The following is a 25,936-nucleotide window of genomic DNA, read 5'->3' on the forward strand; positions in this document are numbered from 1 at the left end:
CATAACCAGTGATTAACAAGTGCATGTACACATGTGCACTTGCATGGATAAAGCACACACTTACATAACCCGTGCTTAAGCCGTTATGTACACATGTGCATTTGCGTAGATGAAACACACGCACATAACCCGTGATTAAGAAGTGCACGTGCACATGTGCATTAGCATGGATGAAACACACATTTATATAACCCGTGCATAAGCCGTGATATGCACATGTGCATTTGCGTGGATGAAGCACACGCACATAATCCGTGACTAAGTCATGCATGTGCACATTTGCAATTGCATGGATGAAGCACACATGTATATAACCCGTGCTTAAGCTGTTTCGTGCATATGTGCATTTGCGTAGAATAGACACACGCGCATAACCAGTGATTAAGAAGTGCACGTGCACATGTGCACTTGCATGGATGAAGCACACATTTATATCACCCGTACCTAAGCCGCTATGTGCACATATGCATTTGCGTAGATGAAGCACACGCACATAATCCGTGATTAAGAAGTGCACGTGCACATGTGCATTAGCATGGATGAAGCACACATTTATATATATATATAACCAGTGATTAAGAAGTGCACGTGCATATGTGCATTATCATGAAGCACACATTTATATAAGCCGTGCTTAAGCTTTATATGCACGTGTGCATTTGCGTAGAATAGGCACACGTACATAACCAGTCATTAACAAGTGCATGTACACATGTGCACTTGCATGTATGAAGCACACATTTATATAACCCGTGCTTAAGCCGTTATATACACACGTGCATTTGCGTAGATGAAACACACGCACATATCCCGTGATTAAGAAGTGCACGTGCACATGTGCATTTGCATGGATTTAAAACGCATTTATATAAGACGTGCTTAAGCCGTTATGTGCACATGTGCATTTGCGTGGATGAAGCACACGCACATAATCCGTGACTAAGTCATGCATGTGCACATGTGCAATTGCATGGATGAAGCACACATGTATATAACCCGTGCTTAAGCTGTTTCGTGCATATGTGCATTTGTGTAGAATAGGCACACGTACATAACCAGTGATTAACAAGTGCATGTACACATGTGCACTTGCATGGATAAAGCACACACTTACATAACCCGTGCTTAAGCCGTTATGTACACATGTGCATTTGCGTAGATGAAGCACACGCACATAACCCGTGATTAAGAAGTGCATGTGCACATAGGCATTCGCATGGATGAAACGCACATTTATATAACCCGTGCTAAAGCCGCTATGGGCACATGTGCGTTTGCGTAGATGAAGCACACGCACATAACCCGTGATTAAGAAGTGCACGTGCACATGTGCATTAGCATGGATGTAAAACGCATTAATATAACACGTGCGTAAGCCGTTATGTGCATAAGTGCATTTGCGTGGATGAGGCACACGTACATAACCAGTGATTAAGAAGTGCATGTGCACAAGTGCATTAGCATGGATGAAGCACACATTTATATAACACTGCTTAAGCCGCTATGTGCACATGTGCGTTTGCTTAGATGAAGCACACGCACATAACCCGTGATTAAGAAGTGCATGTGCAAATATGCATTCGCATGGATGAAACGAACATTTATATAACCCGTCCTTAAGCCGTTATATGCACATGTGCATTTGTGTAGATGAGGCATACGTACATAACCCGTGATTAAGAAGTGCACGTGCACATGTGCATTATCATGGATGAAGCACAGATTTGTATATCACGTGCTTAAGCCGTTATATGCACATATGCATTGTGTGGATGATGCACACGTACATAACCCGTGATTGAGAAGTGCATGTGCACATGTGCATTACCATGGATGAAACACACATTTATATAACCCGTGCATACGCCGTGATATGCACATGTGCATTTGCGTAGATGAAGCGCACGCACATAACATGTGACTAAGTCATGTATGTGCACATGTTCACTTGCATGGATGAAGCACACATTTATATAACCCGCGTTTAAGCCGTTTCCTGCATATGTGCATTTCCGTAGAATAGGCACACGTACATAACCAGTGGTTAAGAAGTGCACGTGCACATGTGCACTAGCATGGATGAAAAACGCATTTATATAACCCGTCATTAAGCCGTTATATGCACATGTGCATTTGCATAGATGAGGCACACGTACATAACCCGTGATTAAGAAGTGCACGTGCACATGTGCATTATCATGGATGAAGCTCAGATTTGTATATCTCGTGCTTAAGCCGTTATGTGCACATATGCAGTTGTGTGGATGATGCACACGCACATAACCCGTGATTAAGAAGTGCATGTGCACATGTGCATTAGCATGGATGAAGCACACATTTATATAACCTGTGCTTAAGCCGTTATGTACACATGTGCATTTGCGTGGATGCAGTACACATTTATATAACCCGTGCTTAAGCCGTTGTGTGCACATGTGCATTTGCACAGCTACTGCACATGTGTATGACACATTCGTAATACCGTGCAAGTGTATTTAGTTTCATTCTGCTAATATTTACATTAAATATGGCTATAGTATTTTTAATTGAAAGTTCAATTTTTTAAAAATTATTATATTACTCATTCTAAATAAACAATGTAATGTAACCTGCATTTTTCGAAGGCTTAAGTACATTCGAATAAATATTCAATCAGATAAATCGACACGCTATAAATAGGCTCTCTCAGTAGCATAAAAAATGTGCAGTGTTCGCTTTGATGTAATAAATGACGTGAGAACCGAATAGACATGTGTCTGATTATATACATACAAAAAGATATGTAAATATAATAATCTTAATAAGATTATTATTGTTTGGAAGTAAAATATTATTTTTCTCTATTCGTTATTAATTTAATTTTTATTTCGAATCACGCATGCGCACTGGTTGGAGCTGTACAGCTGTACACGTGTATTAGCCATGCACGGCGCGCTTATTTGTGTGGTCGGGTACGAGCTGTGGTGTGGTGGTGTTTGTCCAATGTTGTTGAAGGCGAAGAATTCAACATTATATTATAATCAGGTGAGTGATGAACTTAATTTTACTGTAATTTGTAAAATTTAATAAAGCACCCGTTTAAATAATAAAACTGGTGTTAATGTTGCCGTATACACATGCATCCTGTTCTTCTCAAGCAGTATTTATTAGTTGACATTTTATGTTTTTGGAGGGGACAGATGAATAGAATAGAATAATTTTATTGTCGTTAAACAACATTTGTTGCACGGTAATAGTATACATGAAAACCCCCTGATCTGCGTTTCTTCTGTGTTCTATTACCACTTCTACATGAAATACCATAAATTTTCTACGTAGTGCAATAGTAAGAAGTATCCATGTGCACAAGACATGCGATATGCGTTAAATCCAGTGATGTAATGGGGCGTATACGGGAGTATACGGCGTATACCCACCTACAATTTTTGCAGTCCAACGTATACTCACCTTAAATTTATGACAGAATGAGCATATATTGGGGTGCATATACGCCAAATAGTCTTCCGTATATGCTAAACTTTTGAAAACGATCGAGCGTATACATACCAAAAATTATAGCATTACACCACTGGTTAAATCCCCCTTCCTCCACACACACATAGTCATAGATAAAGTACAAAGGCACTACACATGCAGATATGAAGTACAGGTACGTTCATTATTATTTCCGTATCAGTCGATGAGTAAATAAAAGTCGCTTTACCCCCTTCGTAAGTTCGTACATACTCACTGAATAATCCCTAAAAATATGAGCGTCCTGCTCCTTCGGAAACTGAAACCGCAGCTTCATATATACTATATCCCACAGCTGTTTGAATAAGCCAATATTTACAGTGTTTCTCAGTTTCTATTACACATACCACGATTTCTGTAGGTAGAAGATTATACATCTTCATCGCAGTGTATTTATAACTCTTTTGTGTTTTACTTAACCTGAAATATGGTGTATCGAGGTCATCTCCGTATCTTGTGTTATAGCAATGAATTTTATTTCGGGTACTGATATTTTCCAAGTTTTCTTTAATATACATGAGACAGCTATAGATATACATTGAAGGCACTGTCATGATTTGCATCTCTTTAAAGAAAGATCTGCAAGAGTCATTATCACGTAGTCCTTTTAACATGAAATAAATTATGCATACATAACCCTACATTTGAAAGGAGGTAGTGTTCCAACGGCAGAACCTCCGAGATAATTTACAATCAAATCAAGGTATGCTAGTATCAATACCAAATCCAGAATGGGAATTAGGGGTAATAGTTAAAATAGGGAAGGTTCTAGATTACTGGTCCCCCATATAGATTAGTAGCTGGGTAGGTTTCTTTCTGTACTAAGTTTATGCATTTAACTTATACAGTATTGCCGAGCGAGCGTTAGCGAGTGAAGGCGGGTTAGAACCCCGCAGGGCACGTTGTTTTCTGTCTTTATTACTGCTCAATGGGAAGGGACCAGTAATCAAGAACCTTGCCGTTAAAATAGAACCTGATCGTATGCATGTATTTTTCTTGAGCCATCTTTTAAGAAAGGTATAAAGGCATTACTCGAGCAAACGGTTCTATGAAATTTACACGCATTTATTGCATTTTCCGGTTTCTTTTTGCAGAACATGCACTAAATGAGGAGCTAATGCATAAACCACGAACCAACTTGTCTAGGTGGCCACTAAAAAGCACGAATGCTATCTAACCGAATCAGGGCAGGAGCGCAGCAGGAGGCCCGAGCGGATCAAAGGGGTGCGTTCGTAGGGAGCAGGCGGGTCAGCAACAAGGGCATACGCATAAACGAGGATAGTGAAAACATACATTAAATATCTGCAATAATTTTTACCTTCAAAAGCACTTATATAATAGTAGTAATTCTTAATTTCAAAATGGCTTCACTGCTTTCCCGCGTACAAATGGTCTGCTGCGAGGAGAAATTCGTATGCTCTGAATTTTTACTTTTCTACACTTACCATGACGCTTGAAAAACTATAATACGACGCTCTTTATCACACGTATCGACGCTCTCTAATCGTATGCTTACATTATATCTATCGCAGTCGTCCATTGCTAACACGAACGGAACATTCCCGCAGTTTATTTTCACCTTCTTCGCATTCTTGTATTCTTCCGCTTCAGTAAATAGTTACATGTAGAATACGTTCACTACCATTGAAAATGTATTTCAATATGATATCCACTGACAGAAATTACTTATATTTACACTCTGCTTCTTTTACGAAAAGTGTTTCACATCGTATTTTACCTATAAATTTTGTTTTCGGTAGAACCGCCTGCTCGAGTGAACCCATACAAGCATTTTTTTGAAGACCTTACTGCAACATGCAATATTTAAAAAGGATATCTGAATATAGATCGAATTGATTCAGGATATAGCTTAAGGGCAACTCTTTACTGTAGGTCTCACATGTAACATCTCCACTGTGACTTACTTCACAAAAGATAACTCTGCGAGGCAGGGTTGGTTTAAACCAGCTGGTTTTTCAGAGAAAAAAAAATGGTTTAAACAAGAAAAAAAAAGAAAAATGTTTAAATCGTGTGAACTTTATGGTGACGTTTCCACATATCAAACCATCCGCATTACGTTTATCTACTTTTCACCTTTTAATCGAGGGGTCCCGTGTTCAATTCTCGGTCCATCTTTCAGGTGTAAAGCAAGTAGCAATTCGAGGTGTCTCTTTAAGCGAAAGTCTTCTCCGTGATAACGTTGGTATTTCATAAGGAATTTAAGCCTAAACATACGAAATGAAACCAAGTTATATATTTCTACTTGTTTTATAAAGAAGCCAAGGCTGCTTAAACATATTGATAGAAATTGGCAAAATTTATCAACTGCCTACGTAGCTTCCAACATCAGCTTGGATTTCACTTTGTTTTAATTTTATTGAATATCTACATACCCAATTTTTAATTTAATACCTCAGTTTTAGCCTAGTGATTATGATATGTTGACCTTCAAATTTTACACACAAATACATTTAAATAACAGGATTTTCCCAATGGAGTTTCCCGATTTATATATATAATTCTGTATAATGTTTTTACTTGTGTAACTGTTTGTCTTTTAGTCCTTCTGAAATGACTCTTGACTAGGGATGGCCACAAAGTTCCGGTTCCAGAACCGGTTCTTAGGAACCGGTTTCAGACTTGGATCCGAAAGCCCCCAAAGACCCGTAAAGGAGCCACAAATTTCACCTTCAAAACACTGCAAAGAGGACCATGCGCTTGTGCTCTCCCCGCCCAAACTCTCTTGTGCCCCCAGAAAAAAATTTTGGTCCACCAGTTTTTTTTTGTTTTTATTTTGGTCCACCAGTGTTTTTTGTTTTTATTTTGGTCCACCAGTGAGTGTTTAGCCAAATGAGTTGGCCAATTTGCCTGTTTAACCATTAAGTTTGCCAGTTACCCAGTTAATTTAGCTAAATGAGACAAGCGGCCGCCACCTGGGTGCCTGCCTGTCGCTTCCACCATTTCATCTAGCACACTGTTCACAGCCTTCCAGCAGCTCGTGTTTAGTGTAGGGATCGTCACAAAGTTTCGGTTCCAGACCTGGATCCGAAAACCCAGTTCCAGAACCGGTTACAGACCTGGATCCGAAGAACCGGTTCCGGACCTGGATCCGAAAAACCGGTTGTTGAACCGGATCTTCTAGAACCGGATCCGTTCAGACCCGAAAAACTGTTCCAACAGGAACCGGTTCTGGCCATCCCTACTCTTGACAATTATAGCTATTAACAAGCAAGCTTATGTAAAGATCAGTACAACGTATTTTTATCAAGAGTCCTTCGTGAGTGAGTCGGCAATCACATTTGTGACCAGTTAACCCCGGTTTCGTGTCCAAATGGACAATTTCTCTTGGATGTCTTTGAAGCTAGAACAGCTGGGGGATAGCCCAGTGCCTAGAATAGATAACTTGGTTTCAAATTTTATGCCCGAATGCAATCTCTTTGTCAAACCAAGGACCATGGGAGGGGGACCTCTCATAATTTGTACGTGAGAGATACTGGCGACCATCATTTTTGTATTGGCGAGTGAGTCTGACTTTGAAATTTTGCGCCCTGTTGTCTGTTATGCTATTGTCATTTTCTCTCTCTCTCTCTCTCTCTCTCTCTCTCTGTAATAATGCACGAAATTTGCACTTCACAAAAAAATCAAAGCTCTGTTCAGTCATGTCTTTAACCCGTTATGTAGATTCTTACAAAAAATAAAGTAGTACGAGAAAAAGCACAATCTTATCAAAAAAGAGCTGAGTTTGAATGATTTATGAGTGTTATCTAGTTAGGATATTTTTTCCTTCACTGCTATTAAATTTTTCATAGTCACTTATGAATCTTTGTAAATAGTGAATTGAAAAAATGAAATGAAATCTTTGAGTTTTACGTCCCACGGTTATGCCGGTTAGGCTAAAGGAGACGGTGATAATGAGAGATGAGTAAAATGGTGGAATGAAGAAAGTGGGAGAAAACGGGAGTACCCCGAGAAAACCCACGAGCACGGTGTTTGTCCACCACATCGAACCCGGGACCCCAAGCACCAGAGGTGAACGCTCTACCACTGAGCCACCGCGCCTCCCAAATAGTGAATTGAAACTAAATTGTCCACAATAATGTAAATGGATTGTGTGTGCTAGATTTGACTTTAAAACTTGTTTTGAGAACACACAAAATTTAAATTTGAGCATATTACAAATGTGATTTGACGCGAAATAACTGTGTAGTAATATGTAAGAAAGATATGGTAAAAATTGAAGTGTTTTCTTTCATAATACTTTCATTTTCTTAAATGTGGGAAACTAGGTCGTATCTACATACTATAATTTTTCCGCTATTTTTGGAAACTAATAGGAAGTTTTTAATTATGTATACGACAAACGCCATGAGATATTTATTATTTGTCCACACGGGCCAGTTAATTTATATATATTAGTATGGCGCTAAATACGTTGTACAACTGTTAGGTGTTACACTACCGAAAACGTGAGAAAATTAACTTTAAGGATCCATGGCTCCAGTACTATGGGACCAATCGTGGTCGGGTCAAAGCGTCACATAGGAACTAGTATGTGTCCTATCCAAATATCCACGTTTCAGAATCGTGCGGCATTTGCGCATCAATTTCTGTACAGGCAGTTGATTAGTACTTCAAATTTCCGGAGCATTTCCGAAATGCCTCTCTAAGCTTTAATGCGCAAATGCCGCACGATTCTGAAACATGGATATTTGAATAAGGCACACACTAGTTCCTAAGTGATGTTATGCAGGGCTCCCAGCTGTCCTATTTTCCTATTTTTTCTTATTTTTTTGGAAATGTGTGTATATTTGTCCTATATTTTAATCTTCTCCTATATTTCCTATATTTTTAGTGATTGCATTATTAAAAATACAAGCCAAAGACAGTTCCAGTGATGATTTAAGTTGCTACATATTAGCAATATGCTAAATAAGTCATAGCATTTTTTAAGGGACAAGTCACTAATCCTCACTATTACTTTTTTTTAAAAAATTTGCTCTTTACTATCCTCCTCTGTTCATTTTTTTTTTTCCTGTTTCCTATGTGCTTATTCTTCCTCAATGAAGCTTAGCTGAGGAACCTTACCGTGCTCCAGACTCTTGTAACGCAAGCTGTGTTAGCATTTTCTTTCAGCAGTGTGTGCAGCAGTATTGTTTCGGCATTAAGGTGTGTTGGTATTCACCAACATATCCCAACGTCTTCCAATATTGCTGTACATAATATGCAAGGTCCACACGCGTCCTGGAAACCCTGGAAATAAAAGTGTTTCGTAAAAACGTCCTGAAAAGGTCATGGAATGCAGAAAAATAGTGAAAATCCTGGAAATGCCCTGGAAATTATTTATGAAATGGAAATGTCCTAAAATTTGTTGTATAACAGTTGTTAGAAATGTGTATATATAATTTGCAGGGCTATGAAGAATAAAATGCTGTTATATTATTTATTTTAGAGGGAAATACATTGATCAAATAATTCAATATTTAATTAGATTCAAGTATTTCATTACACAGTTATTTTTTATAATAAACATTGCTTTGTTTAGTAACTTTTTTTTGTTCAAGTTATTTAGATAGCAAAGCTAATATGAACCAGCTATTTATATATCAAATCATTTATTTCAATCATTTTTTTTTTTTCAAAACAATAGCAGGTCTACTAAAGTAAGACTATCCATGGCTTTGGATTGATTATTTTAACAAAAGAAACACTGATCAAAGCTTAAAACACACTTTATTTTAAATTATAATAACTGTTTCGGATATCTAACATATCCTTCTTCAATATGGAAAATAAATGAAAATAAAGGTCTACTAAGCTTAATAAGTAAAATGTTGTATATGCTCTTATTCTGTATTAATCTAAATCGTGTTTCCAGTTGCTCACTGGAGTGAAGGGTGGCCTTTTCTTACAATACATTTATTTATTTATTTTCGCTTCAGAGCACAATGTTCTATTGTATAAACCAAACTGTTCTATTTTATAAACCAAATTGTCCTATATTTTTTCAATGTCCTGCTTGGAGGGCTGTGTTATGACCCGACCACGATCGGTCCCATAGTAGTGGAGCCACGAATCCTTAAAGTTAATTTTCTCGCGTTTTCAGCAGTGTTCAACACCTAAATGATGCATTTTTCGCCCTATGTTTATTGGAACTTTTTCTTTATTTTGCTCTCAGGAATCACCCCTCTGCTTTTGTACAACGAATTTAGCGCCATATTTTGTATATATATATATATATATATATATATATATATATATAATGTTTTCTTATTAATATCCATTATGTTATGCTTGTTTTCTTCTAGTTGCTTTTTCTTCCTTAACAGGCACAATGTTGCGAAAGAACTTCACTGATTTGTCTCGTTCTGGGAAGAAACGGAGGCTGGAAAAAATAAACTCAATTGATTTCCCTCTTTCTTGTACGACGCAAAATATTGAAAGTGTTGCCTCCAATCTACAACAGAATATTCTGGAACCTGCAGAATTTCATAACCAGCCTTCAACTTTAACCCGTCATTCACAGACAGATAACTTTGAAGCACTTTTGCCTTCTATTACGAATGATTCATTTCCCGAATTCTACCACCATGATTTGTGTGATATCAGTTCTCAAACCCAGTCTCTCTGCCAGTCTGATTCATCTCACTCAGAGAAATCCAAAGATAGTGATTCTGATTCTCAATACAATGATTTCGTTGTGAATAATGAATCTACATTTATGAAAGAAAAGCTGATTGAATGGGCAATTCAATACAAAATACATCAAGGGGCACTTACAACTCTTCTCTGTATACTGAAAGCACACAAATGCTTTACTGCCTTGCCTTCAGATGCCAGAACTCTATTATCCACTCCCAGAAGTGTTGCTATTCATGCGATTGAACCGGGTAATTACTGCCATATCGGTTTATCTTTGTTTCTGGAAAAAATTTTAGAGAAAAAGACTGAAAATTATATTTCTCTCTTGGTTGGTATTGATGGGCTCCCATTATTCAGAAGCAGTAGAGGAGAATTTTGGCCCATTCTTGTGTCTATTTCCAACACACCAACCTTAAAGTCAGTTGTGTTTCCTGTGGGAATATACTATGGAAAGGGCAAACCTCAAAGCTGCGCAGAGTTTCTTCACAAATTTATTGTGGAAATAGTACATTTAATTGAAAATGGAATGTTAATTGGAGATAAACTAATAAAAGTTGTAATAAGTGGTTTTGTTTGTGATGCCCCAGCAAAATCATACATTTTGGGAACGAAAGGACATACAGGCTATTCTTCATGTACTCGGTGCAAGGAAGTGGGTGTCTGGTGTGATAATAGATTGGTATTTCCACACTTGAATGGTCGACCAAGAACACACGAAGGCTTCTTGCAACAAGAAGATGAGGACTTTCATCGTGCACTTTCCCCTTTGGTACAGATTCCAGGCTTAGATTTCATTAAGAGTTTCCCTTTAGATTACATGCATGTTGTATGTCTCGGCGTAATGCGAACGTTACTTTTTAATTGGGTTTTCGGTGCTGCTCCACAGAAATTCCCAGCGAGAATTCAAAATGCAATCTCATCATCGCTTATATCAGTTTCAAAGAATATCCCATGCGAATTCAGCAGAAAACCTAGAAGTTTAAGTGAATTGAAAAACTGGAAGGCAACGGAATACAGGCTATTTTTGTTATACACTGGTCCTGTGATATTATCAAAAATACTACAATATGAATATTTGAACATTTATAGACACTTCTTAAGTCTTTCAATCTCAATGACTATATTATTAAGTCCTCAGTTGTGCTTTCGTTATCAACAATATGCAAAAGATCTTCTGATTCATTTTGTTAAAATGACGAAGCAAATTTATGGATCCAGACTTCTAACACACAATTTCCATGCTCTATTACACATTTCTGATGATGTTACAATCTTTGGGGCTTTGGACAATTGTAGTAGCTTTCGCTTTGAGAACTTTTTGCAGTTCTTTAAGAAACAGATTCGAAAGGGTGAGAAACCTTTATCACAGGTTGCTAAAAGACTTGGAGAAATTATCCATTCGGGTAAGTGGTATAATTCATCTTCACAAAATTTTCCAAAATTCACTGCTCCACATTCTCTTGGTCCCATAATAGAAGGATGCGATTCTGCTCTGTAGTTTAAACATGTTGCATTTGAGTCCTACAGAATAAGTACTTCCCCTCCAGACTCGTGTTGCCTTTCATCAGATGGAAGTATTGTTGTGGTAAAAAACATTGTTTATTCTAAAAATTCTGAATCTTTTGTTATATTATGTCAGAAATTTGAGGACAGAAAAGACTTTTTCAAAGATCCATTTTCTTCAAGCTCCAGTTTTGGAATTTATAGTGTTAGTAGATTGTCAGACCATTTATTTGAGATACCCATTTCTCAAATCTCTCAGAAAATGATACTGATTTCTCATGGTTCCTCTCAGGTTGTATTTCCGCTTATACATACATGTTAATGTAGGTAAATCATAAGGCCACTTTATTTACAAAGTTATTTGCTCAGAAAAAAATATATATTTTTACTCTTCCCTTAGTACTTCTCTAAGATTTTGTTTATAATTTTCCTAGGTTTATTTCTTTTAACTTTTTCAAATTTTTTATATGTTTATTTTTTAGCGTACATATTCCTTTAACTGTAATGGTCTTGCAAGATGTTTGTCATAACCAATTTCTCACGTCATGTCTTGCTGGGTAATAGATTTCTCACTTGTATTTTTCGTTCATTATAGCAGTTTTGTTACTTATACGAATTTTAACGAGTGCAAAATGAAAATCAAATCTTTTATTGGATGTGTGAAACTTCAATTTGTAATCTGCATATACAAGTGTATTAAAAATAAATTTCAGTAATAGTTTTTACTTTTTTCTGGGCTTATTTATTTAAAGGAAGATGACTTTCAAGAATTATGCTCTTGTAAAATTTATTGAAGAGGATGATGCACTTGGAATTATAGCAGGCCTGTGGATACACGAGAGTGGCACATCTTGTAAATACCCGAATGTTCGTTCCAATGATAGCTTGTATAAGCTTCTAAAGAAATTATCTCCTCCAGAGGATGATTGGGCTCCATGCGCAATTAAAATTCTAAAGGAGTATGGTAAGCCACCTTTGCCATTTTTTTCAAGACATTTATTTAATCTTGTAAATTTATATCTGTGAATCTTCCAGATGTTATTTCTAAATCGCTGCGTTTTCCTAAACATGACATTTAAGAAAATTGTGACATATCAAAACTAAAACTTGGCTTAATTATTTTACATTGAATGTGCTTTTTACATTTCCAATAACTAATATTGAATGTGAGGAAAGAAACTTTAAATCATCGTTGAGCAAGGAATTTATTTCGTTTCACTTTAATTCTACATTGAATACTAATGTGAATTCATAGAGTATTTCAGCAGAAGCCTTTGTGTTTTCGTACTTTACAAATAGCGTCTCTCTCTCTCTTCATTCATCAGATACATTGGAGAAAGCAAGGCAGCATTTGAGTAAAGCAGAAGAGACCTCTCATCTTGAATCAGATGAGGAGGAATACAGTAGACTCAGAAAGAGAAAGTTGAAACAAGTGATTTTACCTGGGGAAAGTTCTTCTGATGATCATGAGGGATTCTTGATGCGAAAATCAGTAAATGTAAAGAAAATAGATATTCCCTATCCAACTCCACCAAACTCTTCTAGCACAGCAGAGGAAGCACGTGCCTGTAACTTTCCTCACTCTGGTGATGCAGACCAAGTATCTGCTTCAAGTGGTACACCTGCAAACTGCTTCACATCCTCAGAGAGAAGTAAGAGTGACCGTTCATCTTCAATATGTGAAGGTTAGTTCAAAGTTTTATTTATTTTTTGGAGCGTCAAGCTTTTTCTAAAAGTACGTAAAGCTCGCGGTTCTCATGTATTCCGCAAATACAATGGGCTAGTTATATTTAAGCTGCTCATACTTAAAGGCTAATTAATTATATTTTTCATCCCATTTAATTAGCCTGTCAAGCTGTGCTTACGTATATTTCATCAAGTTACCTTGATGTAGCTTGGCTCAAACAATGGAGCACAATCGTAAAAAAAAAAAAAAAAAAAAGTTGAAATGTCTTACAAATTAGAAAGTATGTCTTCGTATATATTTTATTACGATCTTGTAACATTTAAACCAATAGACACGAAGCACTAAAATTTTGCACCCTTAAAATATCGGCAAGGAACGGAATTTGACATTGTAGCTAATACCACCAGGCTAAGTGTTACCAACCCAACATAAAGTTACATTTTTGATGTGGCACTACGTCAGCTTATTATAAATTTCAAATCTACATACAAAATCAAAACATTCAATTCTGCATTTTTTGTTCAGTGTTGCAAACTAAGGATGCTACGATGTCACAATAAATCCGAAAACATCTCAATTTTGGTGGTCTGTAGAACCGTAACAATGGAAATGAAATGGGTGGGGCAGTGCACATTGGAAGTTCGTTAATGTAGAATTCTATGATCAGGATATGGCGTCTTTCTAATAAACAAATCAGTTAAAAGGAATTAAAAATTTGATCATTTTCTAAGGGCTTTATTTCGAAAAAGTGTTGAGATAAGTATCGTTGATTATGATGGTTACATATTTTAAAAATAATGCCGTTTATAGCAATTTGATATATTAAACCGTTCCGGAGATATAATGATTGTTGTTAAATTTGACGATACATCTTAAAATGACGTAGTTGCAAGAGTTTTAAAATGAGCGTTGCTTTTCTTAGTTTCTTTGACACTTAACCAATAGTTTCTGGCAGCTGTTACTAATACAGGTTCTTGCGATTTCATGATTTTTAGCAGTATTGTCAACTTTATTTATGATATTTCCCGAACGATTAGAAATATACAATTGCTGTAAACGGCATTATGATCTTTAGATACTTTTGGAAAGAATCTACGTAATTAGATGTGATACTTATCTCAGCACTTTTTCGAAATAAAGCACTTTGAAAGAAGTCAAATATTTAATTCCCTGTAACTTTGTTTCTGTTCATTAGAAATGCGCCATATCCTGATCGCAGTATTCTACAGTAACGTACTTCCGACGTGCATTGTCCCATCCGTTTCACTTGCGTTGTTACTGTTTTGGGGGCCTCCAAGGTGTTTTTTTTTGTGACACTGTAGCGTCCTTAGTTTGCAACACTGAACAATAAGTACGGTATTTTGTGTTTTTATTGTGTATATGGGTTTGAAAATTGTAATTACCTGAGGTAGTGCTATTTGGAAAAAAAGTACGTTTATGTTGGGTTGGTAACACTGTTAGTCTGGTGGTATTAGCTAGTATGTCAAATTGTCACCCTGCCGGTATTTTAAGGGTGCAAAATTTCAGCGCTTCTTGTCTATTAGTTTAAAAGTTACAAGAGCCTAACAAGAAATGAACCACCCTATATCTACCTATCTATAGGGAGTACAAATTACTTCAGTTACAAAAGATGTCTCTGGCTGTTTCATAGTGACAGTTTCTTTCGGTGGTTTCAGAGGTTAGACATCTGTCAGTACTTTTCAGTTTATAATGCTTTGTTTGTTGGGATTCATGCAAAACCCCGATTGTCACTGTTGAATATGGGAACTTCTGTGGTAACTGAGCAGCATTTGGGGGAGGTGTTAAGTTTTCTGCTTTAATTGAAAGAAAAGTGCAGCTGAAGTGCATCGAATTCTTGTAGAACTTTATGGTAACAATGGTCCAACTGATAAATCATGTAGGGATTGGTTTCGACGTTTCAAGAATGGTGATCTCAACGCTGAAGACAAGCCTCACTCTGGACGGCCATGACAAGTCGAAGACAAATAATTAGAGGGATTACTCGATGAAGATCCGAGTCAAACGCAAGAGGAACTTGCAGAATCATTAGGAGTTACGCAACAAGTAGTTTCCGTATAACTGAAATCCATGGGAATGATTCAAAAGCAAGGCAGTTGAATGCCTTATGAACTGAAACCGAGAGACGTTGAAAGGCGATTTTTCACTTGTGATTCAAAGACAATAAAAAAAGGGTTTTTACATCGGATTGTTACTGGGGATTTTATATCGCATGTCAATCGCTGCCGTTGACCTCAACATCAATGCCAAAGCCAAATAGTCATGGTTCGAAGGTAATGCTGTCTATCTGATGGGACCAAAAGGTGTTGTCTACTATGAGCTGCTACAACCTGCGATTTCATTACGGGTGATTGGTATAGGCTACAATTGATTCGTTTGAGCCACGCATTACGAGAAAAACGGCCGGAATACGAGCAAAGACATGGACAAGTTATTCTTCTGCATGATAATGCTAGGCTTCATGTCGCAAAAGTTGTGAAAACTAACTTGGAATCCTTCAAGTGGGATATTTTACCGCACCCGCCGTATTTCCCGGACATTGCTCCTTCCGGTTACTGGTTGTTCCGACGGATGCCGCACGATTTGGCAGGTCACCGGTTTACTTCTTTCGCAGGAATCGAAAATTGGCTCCTAACTTGGATCCCTCAAAGGACGAGATTTTTAGATGGAAGGCGAGAATTGCCTGAGAGGTGGGAAAGGGTAGTAGCCAACAATGGGCAATACTTTGATTAATCTGTTTATTCTTTTTGTTTTGAAATAAATGTATTTTTGATCCCCCCCCAAAAAAAGGAAAAAAAGACCGAACTAATTTGTACTCCCGATATATATATATATATATAATATATCGGGAAAATGTATGGTATATTTTTTGGTGATTGTTAGATTGTTTTTTCGTTCCCTAAATTTTGTTTTGGTGAAAGCATTAAATTTTGATGTTCAAACATTAAAAGGTATGGAATACCGTTAAATGTTCATGTATTGAACATGCACTTTTCAATATGACAGGGTATGAAAAATTGTTGAAAGTCATCTTTCATGTATTGAACATGCCTTTGTCGTAACAATTTTGTATATCTAATACATTATTCTGTATTCTTCAGGATGTTGCAAGTTGACAAATTCTGTTGTTCAGCTGTTGGAAATGGTATCTGATCTCAATGAGAAGATAACAAGAATAGAAGCAAAAATAGACTTCGGTCTTGGGGGAAAGTCTTCATCAGATGAAAACTGTGATGAAGGATTTGCAGTACTATCAGGTCTCCCACTTACAACAGATGCTAGTTTTAAAGAGTTCGATGCAAACATTGGGGACAATTCTAAATTTCAACGGAAATGTGTAAGTGTCTTTTAAAATTGTTTAAACTTATTATTTTTAAAAACAAAATTTTGTGCATACTTACAACATTTAGATGTCTTTTGCTAGCTGTTTCTAACCCATCCAAATATAAGAAATTGTTTCATGGCATATTCGGCACGGGATGTACGCAAACCTGGCCCCATAAAGTGGAGGTGATCTATATATCTGCGGAAACCTTAGATCAAGGTTTGATCAAAACCAATCACCAAAAATGGGGTAGTCTCACGCATTTCGTTAGGGGGCGCTACATAACTAATTTCGGTGAAAACCTATAATTGACATTTTGAAATGTTTCGCAGTATCTCTGGATGTCTAGTTAAATAATGTTTTGATTGCTTATTATAGGTCGCCATTTCAAGGAATTTCGTGGATTTTCACCATTCTGTCCTGTAAAGGATACTATATAGAGCTTCTAATAACTTTCAGAATTTCGATTGTCTTTCATTGACTTTCAGTGGAAATTCTGAAAATTCCAGAAATTCTAGATAAGTTTTCAAATGTTATCATTTTGAAGAGAGCTTTTATTAAAACAATGAAAACTTGACGAGAACTTTCTGGAACTTCAAGATTTCCATTGAAAGTCAATGAAAATCCTCAATGTTGTTAGAAGCTCTGTTGTATCTTTTCTAGAGCACAAAGGTGAAAAATCCAGGAGTCTGAAATGGTTACCTATAATGAGCAACCAAGACGATATTACGTGAGTAGACATTTATAGACTTTATAACATTTCAGAAAATAAATTGTTTTCACAGAAATTAGTTATGTAGCGCTCCCTAGCAGAATGCTCCCGATTTTTGGTGACTGAATTTGATCTAACTTTGACCTAAGTTTTCCGGAGATACATAGATTATCTCCACTTTATAGGTTCAGATTCGCGTACATCCTGTATGAGATTTACCATTGTTATTTTTTTTTCCTACTAGATAGCACCATTAATACTCCTCATTGTGAATATAAACAACTAAAAGTAGTACTGATGGCACAGTCCGTCAATCTTCTATTTCAGTGTTCTAACTTATTAAATTAAAAAAAAAAAATCGTCGCTTTGCATGAGTAAAGTTGTGAATTTACGAAATACATATTTTTCTGAAGTCATGGCAATTGTATTAATTTGAAAGGGATGTTTGTATGATACTTTTTATATTGCTACTCTCACTATTTCATTGTAATAATAGAATATTGAGTGTCTGTTATTTATCTTATTGTGCTCTGAAATTAAACTTCACTTTCTGCTCACTTTTATATTGACTGTTCGCTTCTATATTCATGTGTAAGACAAAAACTTGACATTTACAACATTGGTGCTGAATACTAAATTGTCGTAAGAGTTGACATTTTGAAGTTATTAAATACGTTTCATCCGTATGCATGTTTTTTTCTATAAGTTAAATTGTGTAAAAAGTTTTCAACAACTAAGAATGTATGTGTATATTGACTATGTATATGTATAATTTTATCAAATTTGCAGAATTAAGACACATTCAAAAAGTCACACATTAAAGAATTATCTTCTTTAGCGATCATGGGAACTCGGATAGTACTACATTCCTCCACATGCTCTATGAAGTAAAAACAGTGGAGTTGGCAAAAAATGTAATGCATTTCCTAGGTTGGTTTCTTCAGCAAACAAACGAAAGTAACATTGAAAAAAAAAACTACCAATAACATTGATTGTTTAAAAGTAAGATGTATTAATCTATCCAAATTGGATCCTAGTTTTCATCAGATTTGCTGATTTATTTTTGCCACCACATTTCACATCATATAAAAGATATGTAACCTTGGCAGATAACTTAATCACAAGAAATAATTTATGGTGATTATTTGCTCTAACATTAACTAAATATTGAAAAATATTATTTATATGCATGAAATTTTTTCGCTGCATTAACACAGCACAATCGATACAATGTTACTTTCAGTTTCAAATGTTGGCGAGTGGTGGAAAAACTCCAAAACAACTAGCACAGAATATTCTTCGTCGTGTCGTGGTGGATGAAGTTGCTGAGCTGTATAGCCTCACAGGAAAGTCGGGAATAAATTGTGTGAGGAAGCTGTCGTTTGTGGAGACACAAACCTACAAGTTTATTGTTGGTAAGATTTTTTTGTGCATTTTTTTTTTAATCGTGATCGCATTGTCTTCAATGCTTGATAGTTTATAGGGTGTTTATTGGGAAAGGGCAATAATTAGGTTGTGCTCAAGCATGTCCAGAACAAGAAGTCCATATAAACTTTGTTTCAGGGATATTACTATATGAATTTGGTACATGTGGACAAGGAAATGTGTACATTGGAGTTACGTTGAAACAGTTTCATTCATTTTATGTTCCCGCTGTTATTTACCAACACTGTACACCTTTTCTTTCAACCACCCATACAGTAGCCCAAGGGTGTTAGAACAGGTGCCTAGGTGGCCATTAGACTAGCCCAAAACATCCAATCCAACGACTAGTATTTTGCGTGAAGGCACTGGGTGATAGTCGAGTGAAAACGGTTCACCGTCCATTTGGTATCACATGATGCGTAGAAAGAATACTATCCTCCAAATACGGAGGGAAAGTATTTTGCAAAAGATGAAGGTATGGTGCACTGTCAACACGAAAGTTCCATCTGGTAACTGTTCGCATGAAGCATGTTGGTTTTCCGCGGACCATTGATGCCAATTATGAGTAGTGTTAATCCTGTAGTATCCTCCTCAGTCCTCTTTACATTAGTTACCATTCTCGTGTCTTATAGTATCACAGTACGCATTTCAACATAATTGCAGTGTACCCTTGTCACCATGCATTAAACTTCATGTAGTGATAATCTGAAACAAAGGTTTAAAACGTATATGTTTATGTAAACTTTATTGTTGTAGTCGACAAATCTGACCGCCTCTCAAATTATTGACCTTTCCTCCTGAAGCACCCTGTATATTGTTTCTTTTTGAGTAACAAATTGTTCTTTGATATAAAATATACTGTTTTGCAATAGAATGTAAGTTGAGTGTTTGTAGTAACAAAGACCCCACCAAAAACAAAACAAACAGAAGAAAAGTGAGATGAGTACAGTTATGTTTAATTATTTCAATAAGTGAGGAATTTTTAATTTGATAGGTTCTTTTTCTGGCGTTAGTAGAAGCCATAAAATTCTACTATATTTACTCAATTATACCGCTGAATTGTTCCAAATTTTATTACCTTAAAACAATGATTCTCATTATAAACAATAATTTTGAAAGGCATGTGAAACATGGCCGTTGGTTCAATTCCAGATCACACAAAATATTTCCAATCCTCTCCCCACATTATTTAAACTTGTAAGACGAAAATATCATACGTCGTATATGCTTTGTAATGACTGCACTTTTTTATTTACTTAAAAAGTCACTGACAATTGCTGCAAATGATAAAAATGTCAATTAGATTGAGAGGGGAGTCATTGGTGTGGTGAGTGACTCACTGCTGGGAATGACAATTTCAGCAATCTTCAATACAGAGAGGCAGTGGGAGGGGGGGAAAATCGGAGCATAAACTTCTCTGTATGCTGTATGCGAAATAGTTTTTCTTTATCTGTTCCGTATAAAAATTGCGTGAAGTATTATACTCTCGTAAATACAGCAAATATCTCATTACCAAGGTATCATTCAGACGGAAAAGGATTGCATACCAAAATTGTTGTTAGGGTTTCTCTTTCTCACTTTTGATGTTCTTATTTTAGGATTTAAGTTTACTAATGAATGTATAATTTCATATATATCAACATAGTCATATGTACATTTTTTTCTAGCATCTGCAAAGAAATTATATCCTGAGTGTTCGGAGGAGCAAATCAGGGAAGCGATAAGTGATTGGCTGCACCACGCCAAAACAAGGAGGTCACGAAGGTACGTATCACCTCTGATGTTTGGTTTTCATGTATTCGTAAGCCTTTATTTTAATATTTACATGCAATTTTGCAGCAGTTTTCAAAATAAGAACGGTTAACAAGTGGTCTCCAAGCTTTAAATTGTCACTATAATCTACATCAGAAGTCGGCAACAGGGCGGACATTTTTGCATACTTGGGACCTAGCGGGCAAGGAGGTGCGGAACTGTGCTTTTGCCTTGAAATATGTGCGAGTAGCTAACGGAGTATAAAATGTGTTTGCTCTCGTAGGTAATTTATAAGCAGAAAAAAAAAAAAACCTTTGACGCAGTCATTCTTTCAACTTTATTCTCTATAATTTATACGCACCTATTCTCAACGTGTATATTAACGCTCTCCAGCGGCGTTCTCATTTTCAAAGGGGACACTAGAACAAAACTGGGCGATTCGGGGGTGTTTGAGATTTCATGATCTTTAAGACTTTTTTCTTATTCTGCGAGAACGATTATGTATTTTACAAACTATTAGAAATTTGTAGACTTATATGACACAAACAAACTTTTTCTTTTTTTTTTAAAGGTTAATATCGACGGAAAAGAGAGGAACATTTCATTTTTTTTTTCGTCTTGTACAGTGTTCAATATAAATATCGCAACTCGACTACAGTTTTAAGATTTTATCTTATGCAATACATTTGAAATCAATGTTCTGCAGGTTGCTGCATAATCAATCTAACCTTAAACTAACGCCTGATAGGCAGGTAACCAGCGAAATATTGATTTCAAATGCATAAAATAAAGTATTGTACTACTATAGAGTTGCGATATTTATGTGGAACACTGTACCACCTGATGATAAAAAGAAATTGACTCATTGATAGTAAAAGAAATGTTTCTTAAGAATCTTACTAGTATTGTTTAAATTCAAAATGTACATTATATTAGTTGAAAAAAAGAAGAAACCTTTACGTCAGGATTGCAACGCTGAGTTAGGAAGGAGGATAATCCGATGTCCCGTCATTGCACTATTCGATTTACAGGCACGCAGACAGAGAATATGGATTTTGCCGATCGCTTATCTAGGATATAGGATCTTTTTTTCTTACACAAATTTGCCACTGTGTTTTTGCATATTTTGGGTTAAATTTTAAGCAGTACTTAGTCTTCCAGTGTCTCAGTATCTAGTAACATGACTTGAAATATGAATATCTAAAAAAATTTATTAATAATGCCATTGTACTTGATAGCAATAAGATTTATAAATTTGTTTCACTGTGAGTCATATAAGTCAGGGGCGCACTGACAGGAAGTCCGTCGGATCTGAACCCCTATAACGTTCAATTTGTATGAAAATGAATATAATTTCAACGGCAGGTACGTAACTTATTTGCATTTCATACTCTAAACCATCCTCGGCCGCTCGCAGAGAGGAATACAGAGTGCACTACTGTATATACTTCTGCCTATCTTGCATAACGTGGTAGAGATCAGCCACTTATATACAATTGATAATATGGAAAAGGCAACGTTTTTATTGGTTGTTCATGCCACAAAAATTAATCTTTTTCATCTTGCTTGCTTCTCTGAATATTGTTTCTTACTTTCAACCCACTTCCCGTAGCTTAGGTAACATAAAACTTCCATTTGTGCTAGATTTTTCTTCGTTATGCGTTGCCTCACAGCTTTCGTCTTCATTTTGAACTTTTCAGAAGGCATTCGAAGTGTAGTGTTTCGATCATCCGTGAACATTCACCTCAATTTCTCTACCAAATTCACTTCTCATAGTTCTTACTGCATCCAGTCTTGAGTTTATTCTCATCCTTCACTGTCCGTACGAATGAGCACGGGGTGAACAAGCATGCTCATACATTTACTCCTGTTGTAATAACTCAGTTTTACGTGTACTTAAACCCACACTTGTCAATGTCATTCAAGGTCAGTGCATTTAGTACCATTTACTCATGAGATGTTCTACCAGTGTTTTCAACACACGTTTGCACAGGATTGCCACCTGTCGATAAAAAGCCAGCCTCGTTTTCAAATTGCTAATTTAAATACTCTTACTGGAATTGATTCAATATCCTAAGAAATCTTATTTCAGAGATGCTGATGGTGGTGATTTATTGAGCTTAAATGGTAGTCTTTAGCTTTGTTTCTGGAGAAAATGGTATGGCATGTATAATTTGGATGGACCATATTTAAATTCTTAATCTCAAACTATGCTAAGAATATGACTGTGATTTAGTTTAAATAGATTGATTTAGTGTCTGCACTTACTGTATTACTTTTAAAACTTCTCTTTACAGGATGCAGAGGACTGAGGCCAAGGATTTATCGGAGAAAGTAAATTAAAAGAAAGAAAAAAAAACTACAACCATCTTGTAGATTACTTTTTATATTTAATAAGAAATAAATGTATAGATATATATATAATCAGTTGTTATCAATGTTGTAATACCTACTATTTCCATAAAATTACAGCGGAGTTGCACCAAGTTACGGTTAATAGAATATATAAACATTTTTGCACTTGGATTTTTTTAAAATCTAATTTCACTTGTGATTGAGTTGAGGCCACTTTGCTTTATCAAGCATATATTTTAAATCTGAAATAGCTCCATGATGGCTTTTGATGAAATCATACTATGTAAAAGCTATGTTGACAAACCAAGCACTGTATTAAAAGAAAAAAATATATATGCAAACCACAACTGTTTATAAGTTCAGAACCTAATTATTCAGACAAGTATGAGTTTTTTCTTTCTTAATATTTTCAGTATCATATATAGGGGTCGGAAGTTAAAGATAGTTTTTCCCAAGTGCCCGAAGGTAAGAGGAACACCATAATATATGTTAATTTCGGGTCATTTTAGGCCAGAAAATGCTTAGTTTTAAGTCATATTTGGCTTATTGGTCCCCATTACCCTTTAAGTCTTAACAGCTGGTTTTGGTACTTGACCTTTTTTCAACTACAGTTTTGCTGCCCATTCTCAATTAGAAACTCTTAAACATAGTTTTCTGTAATAATCTCTGACAATAGGAACCCTTGAATGACTGGAGCAGGTATAGTAGGTATGACCAGACAGTAGATGCTTGTGAGGATTGTCCTCCAAGTAGTTCAAAATGAACAGCAGAAACAGGGCGAAGAAAATGCAAATTTGCAATTTTTTTTTCTGTTCAACATATCACCAGAATTGTGTATTATTTAAATATTATACACATTAAGTGTATCATTATTGATTTTATCATATTTTAAGTATTTTTTCCAAATTTAGGTCATTTTCTTAATATGTTTAGGCTTTTTAAAAATTTTTTTAGGTAAGGTCTTCAACTTCCAGGCCCTAATGGTACGATACCCAATATGCTGCATAGCAAAATGAAAAGTCTATAATGATATATGTGTAGGAAGAAAGAAAAATATTGTCTAAATGCTCGTGACAGTGGTTTGTTAATATATACGCTACTGATAAACAAAGTTTCGTCAGAGTACCATATTGTCTCGTCTTCAGGTGACGAGAATATGCTGTAGCTGCCTTTTGAGGGGGGGGGGATTGGAATATAGAACTTTGGGATTACTGGCCTGGAACGTTAATGGTGCGGTAGAGTAGTGCACGAGTCAGTAATTTTGGGTAAGTATATAATTGCTTTTTCGTTACATGTAACTCTGTTACTTTTCAAGAAGACGTTTACAATGTTGTATTTGAACTGCGTAAGGCACCAAATATATAAACTCCTTTTTTTTCGTTGTATCTCTAATATGCTTTTACATCACCTCTACACTACGAGGAAATCACCTGTGTCCTACATGAAAATCCTCTCGTTACTGCGTGTAAATCAAATGTGCGGAAGGTGTAAATCACTTGTGCAGGACGTGTGCATGGTAGGTATTGCGCATCCGAAGATGTTGAATAGAACCTGTGACGCTTATGTGCATCACATGTACAGGCGTACATTTATACAGATGATGCACATGTTGCATCCGTGCAATTGTACATGTACTACATGTAAATCACCTCTGTCGTTCATGTAAATCAAATACGTGCTACGTGTAAATCAACTGTGCGGAAGGCGTAAATCACTTGTGCAGGACGTGTGCACTGCACATGTACTGTGCACGTGAAGATGTTGAATAGGAACTGTGACGCTTATGTGCATCACATGTACAGGCGTACATTTATACAGATGCTGCACATGTAGCATCCGTGCAATTGTACATGTACTACATGTAAATCACCTCTGTCCTACATGTAAATCAAATACGTGCTACGTGTAAATCAACTGTGCGGAAGGCGTAAATCACTTGTGCAGGACGTGTACACTACACATGTACTGTGCACGTGAAGATGTTGAATAGAACCTGTGACGCTTATGTGCATCACATGTACAGGCGTACATTTATACAGATGATGCACATGTTGCATCCGTGCAATTGTACATGTACTACATGTAAATCACCTCTGTCGTTCATGTAAATCAAATACGTGCTACGTGTAAATCAACTGTGCGGAAGGCGTAAATCACTTGTGCAGGACGTGTGCACTGCACATGTACTGTGCACGTGAAGATGTTGAATAGGACCTGTGACGCTTATGTGCATCACATGTACAGGCGTACATTTATACAGATGATGCACATGTTGCATCCGTGCAATTGTACATGTACTACATGTAAATCACCTCTGTCGTTCATGTAAATCAAATACGTGCTACGTGTAAATCAACTGTGCGGAAGGCGTAAATCACTTGTGCAGGACGTGTGCACTGCACATGTACTGTGCACGTGAAGATGTTGAATAGGACCTGTGACGCTTATGTGCATCACATGTACAGGCGTACATTTATACAGATGATGCACATGTTGCATCCGTGCAATTGTACATGTACTACATGTAAATCACCTCTGTCGTTCATGTAAATCAAATACGTGCTACGTGTAAATCAACTGTGCGGAAGGCGTAAATCACTTATGCAGGACGTGTGCACTGCACATGTACTGTGCACGTAAAGATGTTGAATAGGACCTGTGACGCTTATGTGCATCACATGTACAGGCGTACATTTATACAGATGCTGCACATGTTGCATCCGTGCAATTGTACATGTACTACATGTAAATCACCTCTGTCCTACATGTAAATCAAATACGTGCTACGTGTAAATCAACTGTGCGGAAGGCGTAAATCACTTGTGCAGGACGTGTACAATACACATGTACTGTGCACGTGAAGATGTTGAATAGGACCTGTGACGCTTATGTGCATCACATGTACAGGCGTGCATTTATACAGATAATGCACATGTTGCATCCGTGCAATTGTGCATTTACTGCGTGTAAATCACCTGTGTTCTACATGTAAATAACCTCTGTCCTA

The 25,936-nt window shown here is 36.5% G+C and overlaps 2 protein-coding genes across 2 annotated transcripts; both read left to right on the forward strand.

The window, feature by feature from the left end:
* Positions 1–2,667: 2,667 nt before the first annotated feature.
* Positions 2,668–23,032, forward strand: LOC145682122 (uncharacterized). The gene is made up of 7 exons (XM_081753716.1): positions 2,668–3,024; positions 12,408–12,619; positions 12,981–13,340; positions 16,462–16,697; positions 18,641–18,812; positions 20,490–20,586; positions 22,872–23,032. Exons 2-7 carry the CDS (start codon positions 12,412–12,414, stop codon positions 22,915–22,917), a joined length of 1,119 nt encoding a protein of 372 aa, XP_081609842.1. The 5' UTR covers positions 2,668–3,024; positions 12,408–12,411; the 3' UTR covers positions 22,918–23,032.
* On the forward strand, positions 9,845–11,650 carry LOC145682121 (uncharacterized). Its single transcript, XM_081753715.1, has one exon. The coding sequence runs from the start codon at positions 9,845–9,847 to the stop codon at positions 11,648–11,650; it is 1,806 nt and encodes a 601-aa protein (XP_081609841.1).
* Positions 23,033–25,936: the final 2,904 nt, after the last annotated feature.

This window comes from Thermobia domestica, chromosome 3 (genome assembly GCF_964235325.1).
Source record: "Thermobia domestica chromosome 3, izTheDome1.hap1.1, whole genome shotgun sequence".
Lineage (NCBI taxonomy): Eukaryota > Metazoa > Arthropoda > Insecta > Zygentoma > Lepismatidae > Thermobia > Thermobia domestica.

What these genes read in the sequence shown, in the direction of transcription:
- LOC145682122 (XM_081753716.1), top strand. Translation starts at nt 12,412, where the DNA reads ATGACTTTCAAGAATTATGCTCTTGTAAAATTTATTGAAGAGGATGAT. An exon ending in TTCATCTTCAATATGTGAAG is followed by an intron (nt 13,341 to 16,461) that starts GTTAGTTCAAAG and finishes TGTATTCTTCAG; the next exon opens with GATGTTGCAAGTTGACAAAT. An exon ending in AACCTACAAGTTTATTGTTG is followed by an intron (nt 18,813 to 20,489) that starts GTAAGATTTTTT and finishes ATTTTTTTCTAG; the next exon opens with CATCTGCAAAGAAATTATAT.
- LOC145682121 (XM_081753715.1), top strand. Translation starts at nt 9,845, where the DNA reads ATGTTGCGAAAGAACTTCACTGATTTGTCTCGTTCTGGGAAGAAACGG.